Below are 21,074 nucleotides of genomic sequence, written 5' to 3' on the forward strand. Positions count from 1 at the left end.
ACCAAACGCAGCAAATATTAAAAGCTCAGTTTTCCGTGAACATGCAAAGAAAAATGAGCCTTATGTATTGGCAAAGTTGGTTGCTTTTCAACGTGAAAATTTGCAAAATGTACACTCGTTACTTTGCCAACGACATCTAAATCCAATATATTAAAATTAAAATAAATGGCTTGAAAAAAATATTTTAATTTTTTTACTTGCAATGTTAAATTTAATGTTGTAAAAGATGATAATTTTTTTCGAAAATTATCTTTGGGAATAACGAAAAAAAATCAAAAAAGTAAATATTTAATAAAAAAATATTCAGTTTTGCCAACATTGTTTTAAATATATGTTATAAAAGATTTTTAAAAATTATATTTAATTAAAGCACATTTATTGCTTTATGATTTTATTAAACAATATTATTAAGTTTATGACAAAATTTTGTATTAAAATATAATTAGAATCCTATAATTAAAAAATTAAAATATTTTCTTTGGAAGGTTTCTACTTTATCCGAAAAATATTGAGTTTCGAATTCCTTGACAAAGTTGCCTGTTTACATTTTGCATGTAACTATTTTATTGTATATGTCAGTTTCTAAGAAATTCTATACACATTATAGGATACATTTAATCTAATTAATTTCTTGTCAAAAAATTAAGAAAATTTTATTAACTATTAAACGAAAAAAACTTACATTACAGATGTCACTGTTGAAAAAGTAAATAGCAAGAGAAACAAATTTTGTTTTTAAATATTAATTTAGTTTTTTTTATGATGTAATCTTATAAGCCGAAAGAATAGAATTTTTTTATTTTTCATTTATTTCCAAAAGACACAGATTGAATTCTCAAAACTTGATACGTAAAAAAATCGTATAACGTTTATACCGTACATTCATTAAATTTAAATGAGAAAAATTAAACACTGCGCGAGAACGGGAGTAGTGGCGAGACACGAACTACAGTCGACTGAATAATGAGCTATAGCAAATATAAAGTCAGCTGTGTTCGCGACCTTCAGCTCAGCGTCGTATATTGAATTCTTAGGGGCCCTTTATAAATATTAAAATTTACATTTGCTAACCGTTATTAATTAGTTAAATGTTAATGTTTATAATGTATTTTTTTAAATATAAAGTTAAAAAAATTATAACAAAAAACATAAATAAAACATTTCCCAATTAATAATGTTAGACAAATAATTCTGTGCTTTGAAAAGTAGAATTAAAAAAGACAAAAATATAAATTTGCTATGGAAATAATTTATCCAATATGATTGACAAATATTAAAAAAAAATTTTTTAAAATTTAACCAATGATAAATATATTTATCCAATAAAAATAATAGATGTGGATTGAATTTCATTAGACAATAAAATATTTTGTATATTTACCATATGTTTTTAAATTTTTTTTAAAAAAAGCCTAGCCTTTTTGTTTTTTTATAAAATATAATTAAAGAAAATTTTGAAACCAAAATTGTAATAAAAAGAATAAAGCTAAAAATTTTTATTAAATTGCGGGGAAAAGAATAATATGTGACTCTTTACGTAGCAATAGACCAAACGCAGCAAATATTAAAAGCTCAGTTTTCCGTGAACATGCGAAGAAAAATGAGCCTTATTTATTGGCAAAGTTGGTTGCTTTTCAACGTGAAAATTTGCAAAATGTACACTCGTTACTTTGCCAACGACATCTAAATCCAATATATTAAAATTAAAATAAATGGCTTGAAAAAAATATTTTAATTTTTTTACTTGCAATGTTAAATTTAATGTTGTAAAAGATGATAATTTTTTTCGAAAATTATCTTTGGGAATAACGAAAAAAAATCAAAAAAGTAAATATTTAATAAAAAAATATTCAGTTTTGCCAACATTGTTTTAAATATATGTTATAAAAGATTTTTAAAAATTATATTTAATTAAAGCACATTTATTGCTTTATGATTTTATTAAACAATATTATTAAGTTTATTACAAAATTTTGTATTAAAATATAATTAGAATCCTATAATTAAAAAATTAAAATATTTTCTTTTGAAGGTTTCTACTTTATCCGAAAAATATTGAGTTTCGAATTCCTTGACAAAGTTGCCTGTTTACATTTTGCATGTAACTATTTTATTGTATATGTCAGTTTCTAAGAAATTCTATACACATTATAGGATACATTTAATCTAATTAATTTCTTGTCAAAAAATTAAGAAAATTTTATTAACTATTAAACGAAAAAAACTTACATTACAGATGTCACTGTTGAAAAAGTAAATAGCAAGAGAAACAAATTTTGTTTTTAAATATTAATTTAGTTTTTTTTATGATGTAATCTTAATGGCCGAAAGAAAAGAATTTTTTATTTTTCATTTATTTCCAAAAGACACAGATTCAATTCTTAAAACTTGATACGTAAAAAAATCGTGTAACGTTTATATCGTACAATTATTAAATTTAAATGAGAAAAAGTAAACACTGCGGGAGACCGGGAGTAATGGCAAGACACGAACTACAGTCGACTGATTAATGAGCTATAGCAAAGTCAGCTGTGTTAGCCACCTTCAACTCAGCGTCGTATATTGAATTCTTAGGGGCCCTTTAAAAATATTATAATTTACATTTGCTAAATATTATTAATTAGTTAAATGTTTATGATTAAAATAAAAAATTTTTTGAATTTAAAGTTAAAAAAATTACAACAAAAACATAAATAAAACATTTTCTAATTAATAATGTTAGACAAATAATTCTGTACTTTGAAAAGTAGAATTAAAAAAGAGAAAAATATAAATTTGCCATGGAAATAATTTATCCAATATGATTGACAAATATTTAAAAAAAAAATTTTTTTTAAATTTAACCAAAGAGAAATATATTTGTCCAATAAAAATAATTAATGTAGATTGAATTTCATTAGACAATAAAATACTTCGTATATTTACAATGTGTTCTTAAATTTTTTTTAAAAAAAGCCTAGCCTTTTTGATTTTATAAAAAATATAATTAAAGAAAATTTTGAAATCAAAATTGTAATAAAAACTATGAAGCTAAAATTTTTTATTAAATTGCAGGGAAAAGAATAATATGTGACTCTTCACGTAGCAATAGACCAAACGCAGCAAATATTAAAAGCTCAGTTTTCCGTGAACATGCAAAGAAAAATGAGCCTTATGTATTGGCCAAGTTGGTTTGCTTTTCAACGTGAAAATTTGCAAAATGTACACTCGTTACTTTGCCAACGATATCTAAAAGCAATATATTAAAATTAAAATAAATGGCTTCAAAAAAAATATTTTAATTTTTTATACTTGCAATGTTAAATTTAATGTTGTAAAAGATGATAATTTTTTTAAAATTATCTTTGGGAACAGCAAAAAAATTTTTAAAAAGTTAATATTTATTAAAATAAATATTCTATTTTATCCTACATTTTTTAAATGATGATATAAAAGATTTTGTTAATATTAAATTTCATTAAAGCAAATTTATTGCCTTATGATTTTATTAAACATTATTATTAAGTTTCTAAAAAAAATTTATTTTGATTAAAATATAATTAGAATCCTATAATTAAAAAATTAAAATATTCTCTTTTGATGGTTTCTACTTTATCCGAAAAATATTGAGTTTCCAATTCCGTGACAAAGTTGCCTGTTTACATTTTGCATGTATTCATTAAATCGTATATGTCAGTTTCTCAGAAATTCCATACACATTACAGGATACATTTAATCTAATTAATTTGTTGTCAAAAAATTAAAAAAAATTTATTATCTATTAAACGAATTAAACTTACATTTTAGATGTCACTGTTGAAAAATAAATAAGAATAGGTACAAATTTGTTTTTAAATACTAATTTAGTATTCTTTTTGATATAATCTTAATGGCCGAAAGAAAAGAATTTTTTTATTTTTCATTTATTTCCAAAAGACACAGATTCAATTCTTAAAACTTGATAAGTAAATTTAAATGAGAAAAATTAAACACTGCGGGAGACCGGGAGTAATGACGAGACACGAACTACAGTCGACTGATTAATGAGCTATAGCAAAGTCAGCTGTGTTAGCGACCTTCAACTCAGCGTCGTATATTGAATTCTTAGGGGCCCTTTAAAAATATTATAATTTACATTTGCTAAATATTATTAACTAGCTGTCGCACCCGTCTTCGACGGTTATAATATTTAGATTTAATAAATTTTGAAATTTATAATTACATCCAATTGGATCTAATTTCAAAGAGTATAAAAGTAATTTTCGATTTTTTATTTTTACAATATCTGATTTCATATTTAGATTTGCCATTATTAATTTTAAAATTCTGATAAAATTCTTAAATTAAAATTCTTAAAATTTCTTGTTAAAAGCATACTTAATTGGTCACAAAATTTTAAATAAAGAACATTTAGTAAAGAATTATCAAAAAATAAAAAATGTTAAATTTTTTGAAAGTGTCATATTTTTGTTTAAATTAATATTTTTCATTGGTGTGCAGCTAAGATTGCGTTTAATACCCAACAGACTAAAAACATTATTGTTTTACTTATAAAAAGTTGAACATAACAAATTCTTATATTACAATGTTATTAAAAAAATTGGAAATTCAAAAATTTGATTTAGACTTTTAAATTCAGACTATTTACTTAATTTAATAAAAAAATTGATTGTATTTATGTGAAAAAATTAGGTACAAATAGTTTCAAATCAATCTGACAAAAAATAAAAAATTTGCATTTTTTTGATTTTTTTAAATTTTTTGAAAAAATGTCATAACTTTTGTTCATGTTAATATTTTTTAATCAAATATGGCTAAGATTTTAAGTTACGTTAAGACTGAATACACTGCCAAGTTTCACCTCAATCGGTTGAGCCGTTTTAAAGTTTTGCCGGTACAAAATATTGACGACAGACAGACAGACAGACAGAAAGACAGAATTTTTATTTATGGCATATTTGTTATCTTTACTACTTAAAATGATAAACTATTCAAGAAAAAATTAATTTGGAGCAATGTACAGACAAAACTCTGATTTTATTAATATAGATTAGTTAAATGTTTATGATTAAAATTAAAAATTTTTTTAATAAAAAATTAAAAAAATTATAACAAAAAACATAATTAAAACATTTCCTAATTAATAATGTTAGACACACAATTCTGCACTTTGAAATGTAGAATTAAACAAGACAAAAATATAAATTTGCCATGGAAATAATTTATCCAATATGATTGACAAATATTTAAAAAAATTTTTTTAAAAATTTAACCAATGATAAATATATTTGTTTATTAAAAATACTAAATATAAATTGAATTTCTTTGGACAATTTAATTTTTTCGATTTTTACTATGTGTTTTTATAAAATTTCAAAAAGCCTAGTATTTTTAAATTTATGAATGTACTTATATAATTTTAAAAAAATTTTAAATCAAATGTGAACATTGTAATAAAAATTATAAAGCTGAAAATTTCTATACAATTGCAGGATAACAAATATTATGTGACGCTTTACGATGCAATGGACTTAACGCGGTAATTATTAAAGGTTCAGTTTTCCGTGAACGTGTAAGGAAAAATAAGTCTTATGTATTGGCCAAGTTAGTCGCTTTTCACCGTGAAAATTTGCAAAACGTACACTGGTTACTTTGTCAACTACATCCAAATCCAATATATTAAAATTAAAATAAATGGCTTAAAAAAATATTTTAATTCTTTATTGTTGCAATGTTATATTTTATATTAAAAAAGATGACAATTTTTTTTAAATTATCTTTGGGAACAGCAAAAAATTTTCTAAAAAGTTACTATATATTAAAATAAAATATTCTATTTTTTCCTACATTTTTGTAAATAATTATATAAAAGATTTTTTTAATATTACATTATCATTAAAGCAAATTTATTGCCTTATGATTTTACTAATTATTATTATTAAGTTACTAAAATAAATTTTATTTTGTATTAAAATATAATTAAAATCCTATAATTAAAAAATTAAAATATTTTCTTTTGATGGTTTCTACTTTATTCGAAAAATATTGAGATTCCAATTCCTTGACAAAGTTGCCTGTTTACATTTTGCATGTATTCATTATATCGTATATGTCAGTTTCTCAGAAATTCCATACACATTACAGGATACATTTAAGCCAATTAATTTATATTCAAAAAATTTAGAAAAATTTTTTATCTATTAAAGGAAATAAACTTACATTTCAGATGTCACTGTTGAATAATAAAGAAGAAGATGTACAAATTTGTTTTTAAATATTAATTTAGTATTTTTTTTGATAAAATCTTAATGGCCGAAAGAAAAAATTTTTTTATTTTTCATTTATTTCCAAAAGACACTGATTCAATTCAATTAAAACTTGGTACGTAAAAAAATCGTATAACGTTTATACCGTACATTCATTAAATTTAAATGAGAAAAATTAAACACTGCGCGAGAACGGGAGTAATAGCAAGACACGAACTACAGTCGACTGATTAAGGCCTGAGCAGAATAGCGTCGTAATCGTAAGCGCAATCGCAAACGGAATCGTAATGGCGTTCCCGTTCCGTTTGCGATTGCGAGTTTATTGTGCGTTGATATCCGTAGACCGTTACTGTATAACCTAAAAATTTAATTTGTAGCGTCGGTTTGCCTCGTGGCTTTTTTAATGCAAGTATCAAAAGAACATTCCTATTTTTATAATAAAAGAATATATCTACAAGAGGAAGCTGTTGTGAACTTAAGAGAAAAAAAGTACATTGCTGAAGCAGGTAATTATATAATTATCATATTAAGTACATTTAAGGAAATGTATGCTTTGACATTTTTTACTTTCAATTGCCACTCTCGAATTTCGTTTTAAACATATGCATTGAATAGCAAAATTGTTATAGAATTTGAAGCTATGAGATAAATTTTATAAATATAATATAATATATAAAATTTTATTCAATAAATAAAATTTTGGTCTATTTTACCAGTAAAAGAACATCGACTAGTAAAAGAATAGTTATATTTTCCAGTGTAAGAACATAGTAATTTATATTAATATAGAGACTAGAAATAAAAAAGATTATAAAAAAAATGTTACAAATATTCTGAAACAATTTTATAACTTACTATTATCCATAATTTCTTGATTACGTATCCAGAAATATGATTTAATTGTGTAATAATTTTTAACTAATTTTCTGTTTGTTTTATTCATTTGACATCTATATAACTGACTAAAAAATTACAAAACTATTTTCAAAAATAACTTGAATATTGAATCTATTTTCTTACCATAAACTATATTTTGAAAAAATAAGGTATTAAAAAATATTTTTTTTATAGTGCTCAAAGTTATAATTTGTGAATTATCGTGATAGATAAACAATTTGGTCTTTTACTGATGCCAATTCTTTCACTGGTGCAACTACCCTATATACTTTTTAGAAAAAATTTAAAAACTAACAATTTTTATTAAACCAAATTCATTAACTTTGTTTAAAATTTTAAAGGCAACATGTCAGAATCAATGTCCGACGATTCGTTTGAAGAATCGGAAATTAGCCACCAAGAGAGACTTATAAATCTTGTACAGGGTTACCCCTGTCTATATGACAATAAATGTCCCGAGTTTAAAGAAAAAGGCGTTAAAGAAAATGCATGGACAGAAATTGCCAAAACTTTAAAAATTATCCGTAAGTATACTACATTTTTAATTTAATATAATTTTTAATTGAAGATTGTTTCTCTTGAGAAATATATATTACAAAAGTTAAAAATAACTATATAAATGTTAGATTTATTTTAATAAATATTGTAATACCTAAATAATTGGGTCAGAATTTCTCAAATGGTAAATTTTTTTATTCCTATTGTGATTAAAATGATATTTAAATAATTAATATTATATGTATTGAAAAAAATGCACATTCATAGCATTCAACTATAGAGTCTCGTAATTATTATTTATGATAAATAATAGTCATTGTTATTATTCAAATATTTAACAAATACTTTTTTTGATTTTGAAATCTGTCAACCGTATTTCAAGAAAAAAATTTTTCTATTGAATACTACAAGCCTGTTTAAACGCAAATAAATAAATAAGTAAAATATTGTTTAAAAATAAAATTGTCCATAACTTTGACAAAAAAAAATTAGAAATTTATTTTAATCATTCTAAGAATAAAAAATTATTTAACGTTAAAAATAATTACTTTTTTAAAATAATAGGTGATCCGCTTGAGAATTTCTGACCCAATTAATTGGGTAACAATATTTATTATTAATATTATATATATTTATATATATAATATAATATAATAAATATTATTATTAGTATATTTATCAAGAGAAACAATCTTCAATAATAATCACAAAAAAATTTACCCAATTACAAAATTGTAACAATATAGTATCAAAATAATTATAACTATATACACTCAAGAAAATTCTTAACAGATTTCACTACTTTTCATAGTTCATTAAGTCCCAAAGAAATTTTTTCAATTATATTAAATATGAAATTCAGTGAAATGAACTAAGAATACTATAAAAGTAAATAAGCTTTGTCACTGATTTTACTAAATTAGTAAAGTAACTTTAAATAGTACTTTGTGCAATTGTTTTAATGGTATTTTTACAACTGAGAAAAAGTAGTTAAATTAATAAAGTAAATTGATTCATTTTATTACAAAAGTGGTTAAATTAATGTTTTTACTCTACTATATGACTGTAATTGAACTTTTCATAAAAAATGTTTTCAGTGTATTTCAAAAATCAGTCTATATTATGTACATTGGTTAAAAAATTGAGAATTCATGCATATTTTTTCGTTTTGATTATCAAAGAATCCAAATATGCCTATAAATACTCATTTATTTCGTCAATATTTTGTTTATTTTGTTCTCAAATTAGAGATTAGCGTATTTTAAAATCCTAGCCTTATCAGATTAACAAATATTAATTTCAACGAAAGTAGTAACAATTTTTTAAAAAATTAGAGAAAACAATCAAACTTTTTATAAATTTTATCTCTTGTCAGACCACTATTTAACTTTCTGTGCCTATAGATTTTTTAAGGTCGAGAAATAAAATTTTAGCATTACAATTAAAAATAACCAATAAAACTAAAGTTATCACAATTTTTGGAAAATCTAAAATTTTGATATTTTGTTAGCTGTCAAAAAATAATGGAATAGATGTTCAAAAATATTTTATAAATTTTGCGAGTATTTTTATTAATAAAAGTAAATTTTTTAGCTGCAGAAGCTATGAAGGATTGGGAAAATTTACGAGACCGATTTTCAAGAGAAAAAAGGGCTCAGGAGGATGAAACGGCCAGCGGTAGCGGCTCGACTTCCAGAAGGCAATTCGAATATTATAAACAGATGTCGTTCTTAATAAAATTTGTAAAAAAGCGGAGGTAATTAATAATTAAATATTAATTAATCTGTCACCATGGTAAACCACCCTGGCCAATCCTGATGATCAAAGTCTGACCGAATTTGGTCAGGTTTTGATAAACTTTTGAATAGTATGTACAATATCGCAACAAATTAGAAACATATGATAAAAGAATGTTAAATAATGCTAAAGTAGTCTTCATTTAATTTATTTGTGCGAGAATTATTTACTAATTACATCATTTGCGACGTTTTTAAAAATGTTTTTTTTAGAACCATAGCTAACATACATGGAAAGAGGTTGTTTACTCAAGTGGGAGAGTCACCAAAAATGGTAGTCAGTGAGAATAATGAGAATTATGATGAGTAAGTTTATTTAAAAACTTTTGAAATATAAATAAATACGTCCGCATGAAAAGGAACCACTTTGTCGGTTCCAGATTCCGAGATAATTGCGATTTACTAATTTTGAGTAAAAATATCGAATTTTTTCTTAATCTACAGGGTCTCACACGTCGAATCATGCAATTTTCAAAATGTTATTCCTACTTTAAGTATTTTATTTCGTTGTTTGAAAAAAAGGAGAAAAGGGACCACTTTGTCGGATAACCGAATTATTTTTTTATTGTTTGAAAATGGAGGGAAAAATTCGAAACCTATTGATTTTCCTTCCTAATGGTGTACTAGACTTAACATTTTTAATTTAATTTTTAATTTCAGTTTTTAGAAATTAAATTTTCGATATTTTTTAAGAGTAGTCAAAATAAAGTCCCTTAAAAAATTTTTTTACATCTACTTTCTCTTTTTTTGCTTCAAATAATTCAATAAAATAACACCCAATCATTAACTTCGTTAAAAAATCTGGTTTATTAATTAAAAAACATTTTTTTTAGAAAAAGAGCCACTTTGTCGGATGTCTGTTCATTTTTTATTGTATCAAAATGGGGGGGAGTGAAAATTCGAAATCTATTGATTTTTTGTCTTTAAGGTATACTAGACGTAAAACTACTCTTATCTGAATAACTTCCCAGAAGAACCAATGATATTTGCATTTCAAACTTCGATTTGATTTTTCTCGAAATGAGATTTTTGACATTTTGAACTTTAAAATCCTGTAATTCAGCCCGTTTTGAACCAAATTAGACTTAAGACGTTTCAAAATTTTACAAATTTAACAAGGAATTTGACCATATAAATAAGTCCAATAGTGTCGAAGTGGTCCCTTTTCATGCGGACATACACACATATGGATTTAGCCATGTTTTAAAAAATTCCAGTGGGCAAAAGGACATGGGATGTTTTTCGGATGTCCCTAGGCTGAAGACATCCTGTGTCCCCGTGCCCACTGGAATATATAGTGTTAATACATGTGAAACTTAATGTTTTTCCTAGTTAATTAACTATGATATTTAATGAATTTTTTTTTCTTTAACGATATTTAACTGACGATATTGTAATTTAAATTAAAGCATTATTAGAGATTTTGAGTGTTATTAAGTTTTTATTTCAATAACTTACATATTCCAAGATATCTCTTAATTTAAAACAGACTGGGAACCTAAGAGGAACCCAATTAGTTTTTCCTTTTGTGTTTGTACACAAACAACAGAAGTGTTACTTTGAAATTTTATATTATGTATTTATGCTTTTTTATTTAGAAATTTCGTTTTTTTGAAAGATTGAAAGTTTTACATTTTTTATAATGTATCGTAGTTTTAAACATGTACTCAATATTGTCAGAAAAATTTCATTTTTTTCATATTAAAGATTTTATTTTTTTAGCAATGTGGGTCCAAAACGTTCACCTTTTCAAAAAAGAGAGAAAAAAGTCAAGGTTGAATCACTGGATGGACTTGAAACTACCCTAAAATCATTAACGAAAACTGTGCAAGAAAAACTCACGAATGATAATGAAATGATTAATAATAATCAAAAGAACAATTTTCAAATGAACGTTTCAGATAAAGATAGTGCTTTTATTTCATTTATAATGATGCAAATGAGTGAGTTGCCAGAAAACATAAAAGCCCGCTTACAGGCAGAAATTACTAATTTAATTTGCAATGCAATCGTTGAGGCATTAAAGGAGAAGGTTTAAATAATTGGTATTTTGGCAAATTTTTCTTTTAAAAATGTTTTATATTTATCTATAATTTTTTAATTACCTACTTAAAAAAATAATTCACCATTTAATGGTCTTCTTTTCCTAATATAGTGATATGTTGTGATACTAGCATGTATTTTTCATATATAAAAATTGCTTTATAAGCTAGTCAAAGAAAAAAGGAAATACATTGTGATATTAGTAGTACTAGCATTGACATACATATAAATATGTATATGTTTAATGATTAATAATGTGAGAATAACTATTTGTTGTTTTGTTTGTCACAGTTTCTATAATAATCGATATTTTAAATATGGTCGAAAATGCGAAAAGTATAAGAATAGTTTTCTGGAAACGTTCAAAACTCTAAAATAGCAACAAACTAAAATCATAGATTTCTATGAAAAGCATCTAAAATTGTGATTTTTCAGTAACCATTTTCTATTAAATTAACATTTTTTGTATTTCTTATTTCAGAGTTATGAACTTCTCATACTTTTGTGTTGTAAAAGGTTCGAATTTATCGAATTGTTTATGTTAATTAAGCGTTAAATAAAATAAAGTTGGATCCAAGTAATGATGTTTGTTTTAATCTTGTTTCAAATCTTGAATTAACATTAAAGTTGTTTTTAAAAATATTTTTCTAAGACGCTCAAAAGTAAGGCATGTGGAATACTGATAAAGAGAATTTAAATTATAAAACCTGCAAAATTTAGTTTTTATTGAATAATGACGGTTCTAGAATTTTTATTTCCTTAATTTTAAAAAAGAAACCAGAACAGCAAAAATTATATTACTTTAATGCAAAATCTCTTTTTTACATAATATGAAAATTTAAATATGAACTATTCAGATTCAATTAATTAACTAATTTATCAAGTAACGAGAATAACGGTATCGATAACGAGTTATTTTTTTTGGTAACTTGTAAAGAAAAATCGTTACTCTCATACTAAGTCTCATAAATAAGAATATTATAATTGGAGACAGTGCAGTACCGAAGATAATTTTGTAAATTCTACAGACTTCTTTAATCTTTTCTTGGCATAGAATTGGTTGCAGTTAATTCTATCTAAGTTATTCGTCTTGTAAAAGTTCTTGAAAATAAAAAAATCAATTACCGTCAATCAAGTGGGGAAATTATGGAACAGAAAATGCGATTTTTAAGTTTCTTCTTCACTAAAAGTCTAAATTGTATAAAATTTTTTTTAAACTATTCAAATATATTGTAAACACCCTTCTGAAGATTTTCTCCAAGTTCCATTAACAAAAAATTTTTCTGACGGAATTATTCAAACTTGAATATTGTTTCATAACTGACCGCATTTGGGGTAATTATAAAACAAAAGTATAACATAATAATAATAATAATAATAATAATAATAATAATAATACATAGAAGAATTTATCAATCAATCCGAATCAAATTTAAAGCATTTATAGTTTATCTGTATCGACAGTACATAAATGCTTTAAATTTGATTCGGATTGATTGATAAATTCTTCTATGTATTATAATTATCACCGAATGATAAATTCATCTATAGTTAATAAAAGTATAACATGTTTTCTTTGTCTATATATTAAGAAAACTTTTTATTTAGTACTCAAGTGTAAAATAATAAAACAAAACAAATAACAAATATTATTATCTGGTATCTTTTAATAAGCTTTTTTGAATTTGAACGCAAACGAAATTTGTGACGACCTATAGAAAAAATGGCGTTAATGTATGGGACAGTGTGTGACATGGGGGGGTGGTCGAAAATGGTCAAAAATCGCGTGACGTATTATGTGTACGACCTCTAATTCATTTTTAAATCATTCTTGGTTAATTGAGTACTATCAAATAAATATTTAGTTGAAGCAAATAAAGTTTATTTGATTAAAGTAAACTGATCTGCGCTAAGAATTAAGTATTTCATATAAATACCAATGACTCTAAGAAAAGTAACCATTGCAAAAAAAATTTATTAATAGAAGTAAAAATTTGATACAATTAAATATTATTTTATATTAGTGAAAATTATTTTGAAAAAGTAGATTAAAAAAATCCATATACGTCAAAACAGAATTAAAAGAAATATTTTACAAATTAAAAATATTGACCACAAATAAAAATTATTTGCTACCAATAGAATTAATTTCATGTCCAAAATAATAATTATTCGAGAAAGAAACATTTTTATTTCCCAATAAATGTTGCTTACTCAAGAAAGTTAATTTAAAAATGGGTTTAATTTTAAAAAAAGTTGTGAACTTTTTTAAATACTTTGATTCCAAAACATTAAGAATATTTTATTACTTTAAAATATATTTGGATAAAATTTTACAATTTTTTTAAATTCAATTAATAATAAATAATTTAAATGAAATTAAAATGCTATTACCTAAAGGGAATCACAATATCACGCGTACCTTAGTGCGCGTATATTTTGCTAGTACTAAATAGATGCCATTTTTCATAGAATTGCACTTTTATTCAAAAGCAAAATTTTAATTCCATATGAATCCTGATATTTCATTCTAAATAAAATCATTCTCAAATTCAAATTAAAAACAGATTGATTGATTTAACTGTTAATCTGAAAGCTCGCATGTTTTCAGTCATTCAACGTTGAGGTAGAAACAATTTTTGGCAATCTAATAATTATACTCTGTAGATAAAATCAAAGAATGTTTTGAGACAATTTATTGAATAATTTATATTTTGATTAAACAATTTTTTCAATAACCTTTTGAATTTTTTCTTTATTTTTTTTACAAAAGTGTAGTTTTTTTAATGTTTTACATTACTTTTTAAAGCTAAAATAAAATGAATCGTTGCATTATTTTTTTCGCCTTTAAAAACGTTGCAGACTTCAACCTCATTTAAATAGCCTAAAATCTTAACTTCCATTAATAACAAAATTTAATTTCATCTATATATCTAAATATATGTATGAATAAAGTAACTCTTAAAATACTATAATACTGTTCCATCACATATGCATTTGCTTTGAGAAAATAATTATTTCTCAAATACTGTTGCTTATATTATTATAAAAACATTTTTCATACAACTAGGTAACAATAACCTTTTTGGACATGTTTTAATTTAACATATACATGATAGATACTTAACATATACTACGTACAAAATTTAAATAGTTACATTATTTTTATGATCACAGATTTCTTCAGTCTTCATAATAATTTTCATTGCGAGTTGGTTGAATATAAAAAAATATTATTAGAACAAAAATTAAGTCAAGTTGCATATAAAATTTTTAAACGAAAAGCAAACACGAAACGAGTATTGTATTATTATTCCAATTATTCATAAAACTGTCTTTTTGACACTGTCAAATGTTAATGTTTAGTCGTTTTCTTCCTTAACAATTGGAAAATGTGTTTCGGTAAGAATTTTTGCGAAACTGAGAGCAAATAAAAGAAAATGTGATATCGAAATAACTAAATTATTACAATCTATAACTGTTTTTTCCTCATTGTAGCGAAACATTTCTTTGAAAAACATTAACTTATTTCATTTTTCACTTGAAATTATCAATTTTTTGTGAAACGAGATAACATTGAAGTATATGCAGTATATAAGAAAAAAATAATTAAAAAGCATTTTACGATAAATAAGCAAATTTTATAGTTTTCCGAAAAAACTATTTATTCTGAGATTTTGAATACGTTCTGACCCTTTCAAGGTAGATCTTTGAAATATAAAAAAGTGCATTGAATACAGAAACTAATGTTGGTAGAAATAGAAATTATTATTCTACAGTTTTTTTTAAAATTCCACTAATGTATGTCCACTCCAGAGGGAAGTTTTAATGATTCAAAAATAAGGAATGAAGCTGAGGAAAATGTATCTAATTTTGTTCGAATTACTGGTGCGTGGAACGCCTTAATTCCCACTTCTTGCTGAAATTTCTGAAAATGAGGTCAAACATGTTTCACCGTAATGCAATGATTTTCGCCTTTTCAATGAAAAATAAAAATAAATAAAAAAAAATAAAAAAAAAATACTTTTCAATGGGGACTAGAAAATCTTAAGACATCCCTTCATCAGACTTATTACACTTTTAGCCACATGAGTTTTATCTTGAGTAGGACAACCGAATTTGGATTGCGAATAGCCGATTTTGAAAGTCATTTAGCATCTTAATTGAGCTAAGAAAGTTGACAGACAGTTGTCGTAAAACTCCATATCACATATCATCTGCATGTCGACCCCGCCTTATGTAATCGTTTTGCCACGGTATAGATCCAGCAGGAGTCATGAAAAATCTGGCTAACTGATCACGCATTTCTTGCCCTGCCAGTGTCTCTTGTCGAGAAGTCCTTGGGGGAAAATCCTGTAATTGATCTCGCCCATTAAACCGCCAATCACCTAAAGTTTGAAGATTCGTAAATAATAAAAATAAAAATGTAAGAATGTTATTTTTAGAATATAAAAAGTAGAAATATACTTTCTAAAATGTGAAAAAGAGAAAAAATAGTATATTATGTGGCAAGCACGTAAAGCAATACTTTTAGGTGAGGATATAATTTTCAGTACGAGCTATCGTTGATGCGACTGAGGTGAGATGAAGGCGAGCGGGTCGAGCCGCAGTCAAGTCGAGTCGAACCGAAGTCGTACAGACAGCGAGTACCGAAACCATCCGAATCTAAAAATTGCTACGTGCGAGCTCCATACGCTATTTTTTCGCCATTGATATGAAAAAGTGAAACATTTTAAAAGAAAAACAAATTGTCGTAAAAAGTTTTTTTTGGCAGTAATCTGACAAAAGAGTCTTTTTATAGCAGGTAGCCCAACCTGCCTTATGAAGTGCTACTTTGTCTGCCCAAAACAGGCACAAAAAGACACTTTTTAATGTCAATGGCGAAACAATATTTTTGTAGACATGTAATATTAGTAGACGCTGCTGAATTATAAAGATTTTTGGATGATAGATGCTTTAATTTTGAGGTGTGCAATATTAATACCTATATAAAAATAAAGCGAGATTTGGACAAGATTAAGAGAATCTTCAATTTGAGTAAATATTTAAAGAAATGGAGTAATCGCATGGTGATGAGACATAGTTTCTCAGTGAAAAAAATTTTGATAAATATCTTTCTACTTGACTGAAAATAAGTATTTCTCATAACACTGTACGACAAAAATGATATTTTTTTTCTCAAATTTACTGAGAAATCTTTAATTTACCGCCATTTTATTATTATTTTTGGTATTCAATATTAATTGTCTAGAATTTAGCATCAGGGCTGTAAGACAAATTTCAATATTGAAGTTTCCTTCATCGTTGCAGAATATTCAAATTTTTAAATAAAATACGAAAATATTTTGATATTTTAGAGTTTCTAATAATAATTTCAGCTTTTTATTAAATACTGTTTTTTCCCTTAAATTCAGTTTGTTTTGTACATACATAACAAATAATTACATTATCTTTATTTTTTTTGTTGAAATTATGCATTTTCAGTAGTAAATAAATAATTAAATATGTAAACTGTAAATTATATGAAATATTTTTTAATTTTTATGCCAAAAAAATTAATTTGTTTGTCACTTGTTTCACAATACTGAAGTTATACATGGCGTAAATTAAATGTGACATAACAAAATTTAACGTAACTGGAAAAATGATTTTTAATTGCCTTATTGTAATAACTTCTCAATTTTTCTTTATCGAAATTGTTGGCTGAGATTCAAGGTTTTATTTGAAACCAAAAACAAAATTCTTCCGCCTCTTGATTTTTTTCAATTCAATATCAAAGATAGTCACAGGCATGCTTTTTCGACTTTTTAACACTAGTTTTCTCAAAAACTTGACGTGCTAGGGCGTTTTTCTTTGCAGAATCGTAATTAGCGTAAAAACATCTATCGAAAGTGACCAGAATTATTCCAGGGGCAAAATCAGTGTCGAACAGTGTAATTCAAAAAAAATCTAGTCTGGTGAAAATTCACTACTCGCTTAAAATGGATCAGTGACAAGTGAGTCACTGAGATTAAGTGAAATTTAACTGAGAAATCAATTAAATTCTACTGAGACTCAGTAACACTTTACTGAGAATCAGTGGTTTTTCACTGATGAATCAGTATCCTCTGTCATAACTGATTTCAATCAGTGATATTTTCACTGAGAATCAATGAAATTTTACTAAATTTTCAGTTAAATTTCACTGAGACGGAACAGTGTCAGACTTCTTGCTGATTAATCAGTGAAATTACACTGATTCAATTTAAGAGAGTAAAAACCATGAAAACAGTGTCTCACACGATTTTCGGAAAAGAAAATAATAGACAGAATTTGAAAATTTGAAGAAAATTTTTTTATTCCGACCGACTTTAGCATTTCTTTTCTTCATTTTTTCCATTCTCATTGAAAAGCTTAGACTGTTTCCAACAAAATATGTATGAAATGAGTTTTTGCTAAAAAATTCCAAAGAAATATAAAAAATTCTTTTTTTTCATGTTTTTTTCAAATTCATTATCCCAATTTCATCTCTATACATTTTATTGCAAATAATCTCAAGTGTTTAATGAAATCAAAAAAATTTTTTTTTAAATTTTGTCAATTGAAGTGTAAAAAAGAGGCTAGGAGAAAATTTACATTTGAGGCAATTTTTGGTTTAAAAGCATGTGATTGAAAAAATTAAGTGAAAATAAATTGATACCTACCACGACCATAGGTGTGAAGGACTTTGCAGTTGAATCTAATAACTTTTAACAATAATATTATTATTTATGGCAAAATCGAACCAGGGGGTGGGGCAAAGATTGCACATTTTTTAAAAATGTTGCAGCAACTAAGCAATACAATTTAAGGCATTGGTGTCTCTGGGAAAAAGTTGTGTGATTAGACCATCTTTCAAGCAAGCAATTACATATAAAAAGGATTTCATTCATTCCTTTAGTTACAAGAACCTGAAAACTGTTACTATGTCAAGTTTGCCACACTCTCCCCTATATATCTATATATTCATTATATTTCAAATGCAGTCGTTGCGGCCTAATTTTTAAAAACATTGATTCATTTAGAAATGGATCAGTATCATATCTGGAGAACGAAACAAAATGAATCATGTTAAAATATTTATAACGTTACTTAAAATATGACTGTAAAATGAAGAAGGTGCGGAAAATGTCACTTTTTCAGCAATTAGAAAACACGCGAAAAAGCACAGAATAATTCTTAAAAGTGCAAATTAGCTTTTTGAATTTGGCCCCCCAAATATCCTAAGTTTGATGTTTTTATTAATTAATTACAAGAAGGTGGAATTATGAAATTAAACAAAAATCTCACTAAATATGGAGCATTTTTTATGAACTTTCAGGTTTTCTCTTAGCACTTTTTTAACTCTTTCTTTAAATATGCAAGAAATATTATGTTGAAAGTACGCGATTTCTGAATCTTTGCATACTTTGCAACTTAATACTTCTTTCCATTAAAGAAAAATAAAAAAATTTGTCACTTTCGCAACTTCTAAATTACACCGAAATCTACATACACTATAATTTTCGTTTTGGTTCCGAATTTCTTTAAAAATATATAATGATTTAAAAATTGAAAAATTATTCAGGGTAAAACTGTTTATTTTCTTCTAATTGAAGTTGGTTTTTAATTTAAACTCCTTGATCGGAATATGAATAATAAATAGAAACCATCTTTAATTAGAAGAAAACAAACAGTTTTAACCTGAAAAAGTTTGTAATTTTTAAATCTTTATATGTTTTAAAACAGATTTGGGACCAAAACAAAAATTGTGGTGTATGTGGATTTCGGTGTAACTTTGAAGTTGTGAAAGTGACAAATTTTTTTATTTTTCTTTAACGGAAATATTAAGTTGCAACTTCAAAAAGCTATTTTTTCTATTATTTTAATTTTTCCACTAATTAAAATATTGAAAAATGATTAAACAAACAATTTTAAAAAAGAATCAATAATTATTTTTTCACTTTAAAGAATTATTCTTTGTTTTTTTACATGTTTTCTAATTGCTAAAAAAGTGATGTATTTTCGCACCTTCTTAATCTTACACTCATATTTTAAGAAAAGTAATAAATATTTAAAAATAATTATTTTTATTTCGTTCCCCAGATATCATACTGATTAATTTCTAAAAGAATCAATGTTTTTAAAAATTAGGCTGCAACGACTTTATTCAAAATATGATGGTCTGACCCTATAATATTATTGTTATCTTAAATACAACATCAACATATTATTATATATTTTTACAAGTATATTTACCGAGAATAAGGTGACCATCATCAGTTTCCTGGTCAATGTAGGAAAGCGGACAATATCGACGATTTTGAGCTTCTTGCATGTTATTGACAGACATGAGATAGTTGTGCAAACAAATAACTGCCATTACAATGTTTTCTACCCTTTCAGGGTCGGCCGAAATACTTGTGTATAATATCCTCCATCTCGATGATAAAATACCAAATGCATTTTCGACTATCCTTCTAGCACGTGAGAGCCTGTAATTGAAAATATTTTTCATGTCTCCCAAAAAAGAACCTCCGTATGGTTTCATCAATTTTGTAGAGATGGGAAAAATGCTGTCTCCCACAAGGTAAATAGGTGTACTGATGTTCGAATTATCAATTGGGAAATATTCTCTAGGAAAATTTAGAGAACCGTTGAAAAGACCTTCTGATATTTGAGACTCATGGAAGATACCCGCATCATTGCAGCTTCCAAAAGATCCAATGTCAACTAACGAGAACTTATATTCATAATCACAAACTGCCATTAGCACAATGCTAAATGTTTTCTTGTAATTAAAAAATAAAGTCCCGGAATTTGAAGGAGCTCTTATATGAATGTGTTTTCCATCAATCGCCCCTCCGCAGTTAGGTAAGTTCCAAACTTCTTCAAACCCCTTGCTAATTTGAACCCATTTTTCTCTAGTTGGAAGCGATAGATAGTCCGGTGATAAAGCTTTGATAATAGCGATGCACGTTTCCTTAATGACGGACCGAAGCGTAGATTCTCCAATGCGATAAGCAGAAGCAATTGAAAATATATCACTACCACTTGCCAAATATCTGAAAAAAATATATTTATTTATTTATTTAGATGGAAATACTATAGTATTCAATTTAATGAAATTTCTATTCAAAAACATTTTTTATAAGGCATTTAGACATTAAGACATTTTATGACATTTAAAAATTTTCCAGCAAAATTATCCTTTTATGCCTAAGCAGAAAGTACCTATATCTACGAATAAATAAAGTACTTGATACCCACTTGAGAGTCATTGCAAGTCGATGCTCAGGAGACAAAGATTCTCTACGACTTCTTTTCAGAAGAAATGGCGTCACTTTTCTTAATAAGTCATTGAAGCAATCCAAATTCATTCGCGTATATTTGAAAAAATAAACGTCATCGTGTTTAATTTCTTGAAAGAAGGTTGCGAATTCGCCAAGCTCCTTTCTTCGCTGATTGATGGGTCTCACGGCCCATCTTCTTCTGGAAGAAGTTTCTTTTTTTAATAATATTATGAGCGAAGACAATTGGATTATTACGAGTAAAGCAGCATACAGCTCATTGTTCATGTGATTGTCCATTTTTCCCC

At 25.5% G+C, this 21,074-nt stretch overlaps 2 protein-coding genes across 2 annotated transcripts; one reads left to right on the top strand and one right to left on the bottom strand.

Moving 5' to 3' along the window:
* The first annotated feature begins 6,483 nt into the window (after nt 1-6,483).
* On the top strand, nt 6,484-12,060 carry LOC127277418 (uncharacterized). The gene is made up of 5 exons (XM_051298519.1): nt 6,484-6,751; nt 7,484-7,666; nt 9,234-9,396; nt 9,650-9,742; nt 11,159-12,060. The coding sequence occupies exons 1-5, from the start codon at nt 6,649-6,651 to the stop codon at nt 11,472-11,474; spliced, it is 858 nt and encodes a 285-aa protein (XP_051154476.1). The 5' UTR covers nt 6,484-6,648; the 3' UTR covers nt 11,475-12,060.
* Nucleotides 12,061-14,014: 1,954 nt separating this feature from the next.
* LOC127277417 (uncharacterized) lies at nt 14,015-20,830 on the bottom strand. Its single transcript, XM_051298518.1, has 3 exons — nt 20,747-20,830; nt 19,736-20,541; nt 14,015-15,867 (listed from the first exon to the last, which is right to left on the bottom strand). Exons 1-3 carry the CDS (start codon nt 20,755-20,757, stop codon nt 15,686-15,688), a joined length of 999 nt encoding a protein of 332 aa, XP_051154475.1. The 5' UTR covers nt 20,758-20,830; the 3' UTR covers nt 14,015-15,685.
* Nucleotides 20,831-21,074: the final 244 nt, after the last annotated feature.

This window comes from Leptopilina boulardi, unplaced genomic scaffold (genome assembly GCF_019393585.1).
Source record: "Leptopilina boulardi isolate dan_hultmark-lab unplaced genomic scaffold, ZJU_Lbou_2.1 LbouV2_166, whole genome shotgun sequence".
Classification (NCBI taxonomy): Eukaryota; Metazoa; Arthropoda; class Insecta; order Hymenoptera; family Figitidae; genus Leptopilina; species Leptopilina boulardi.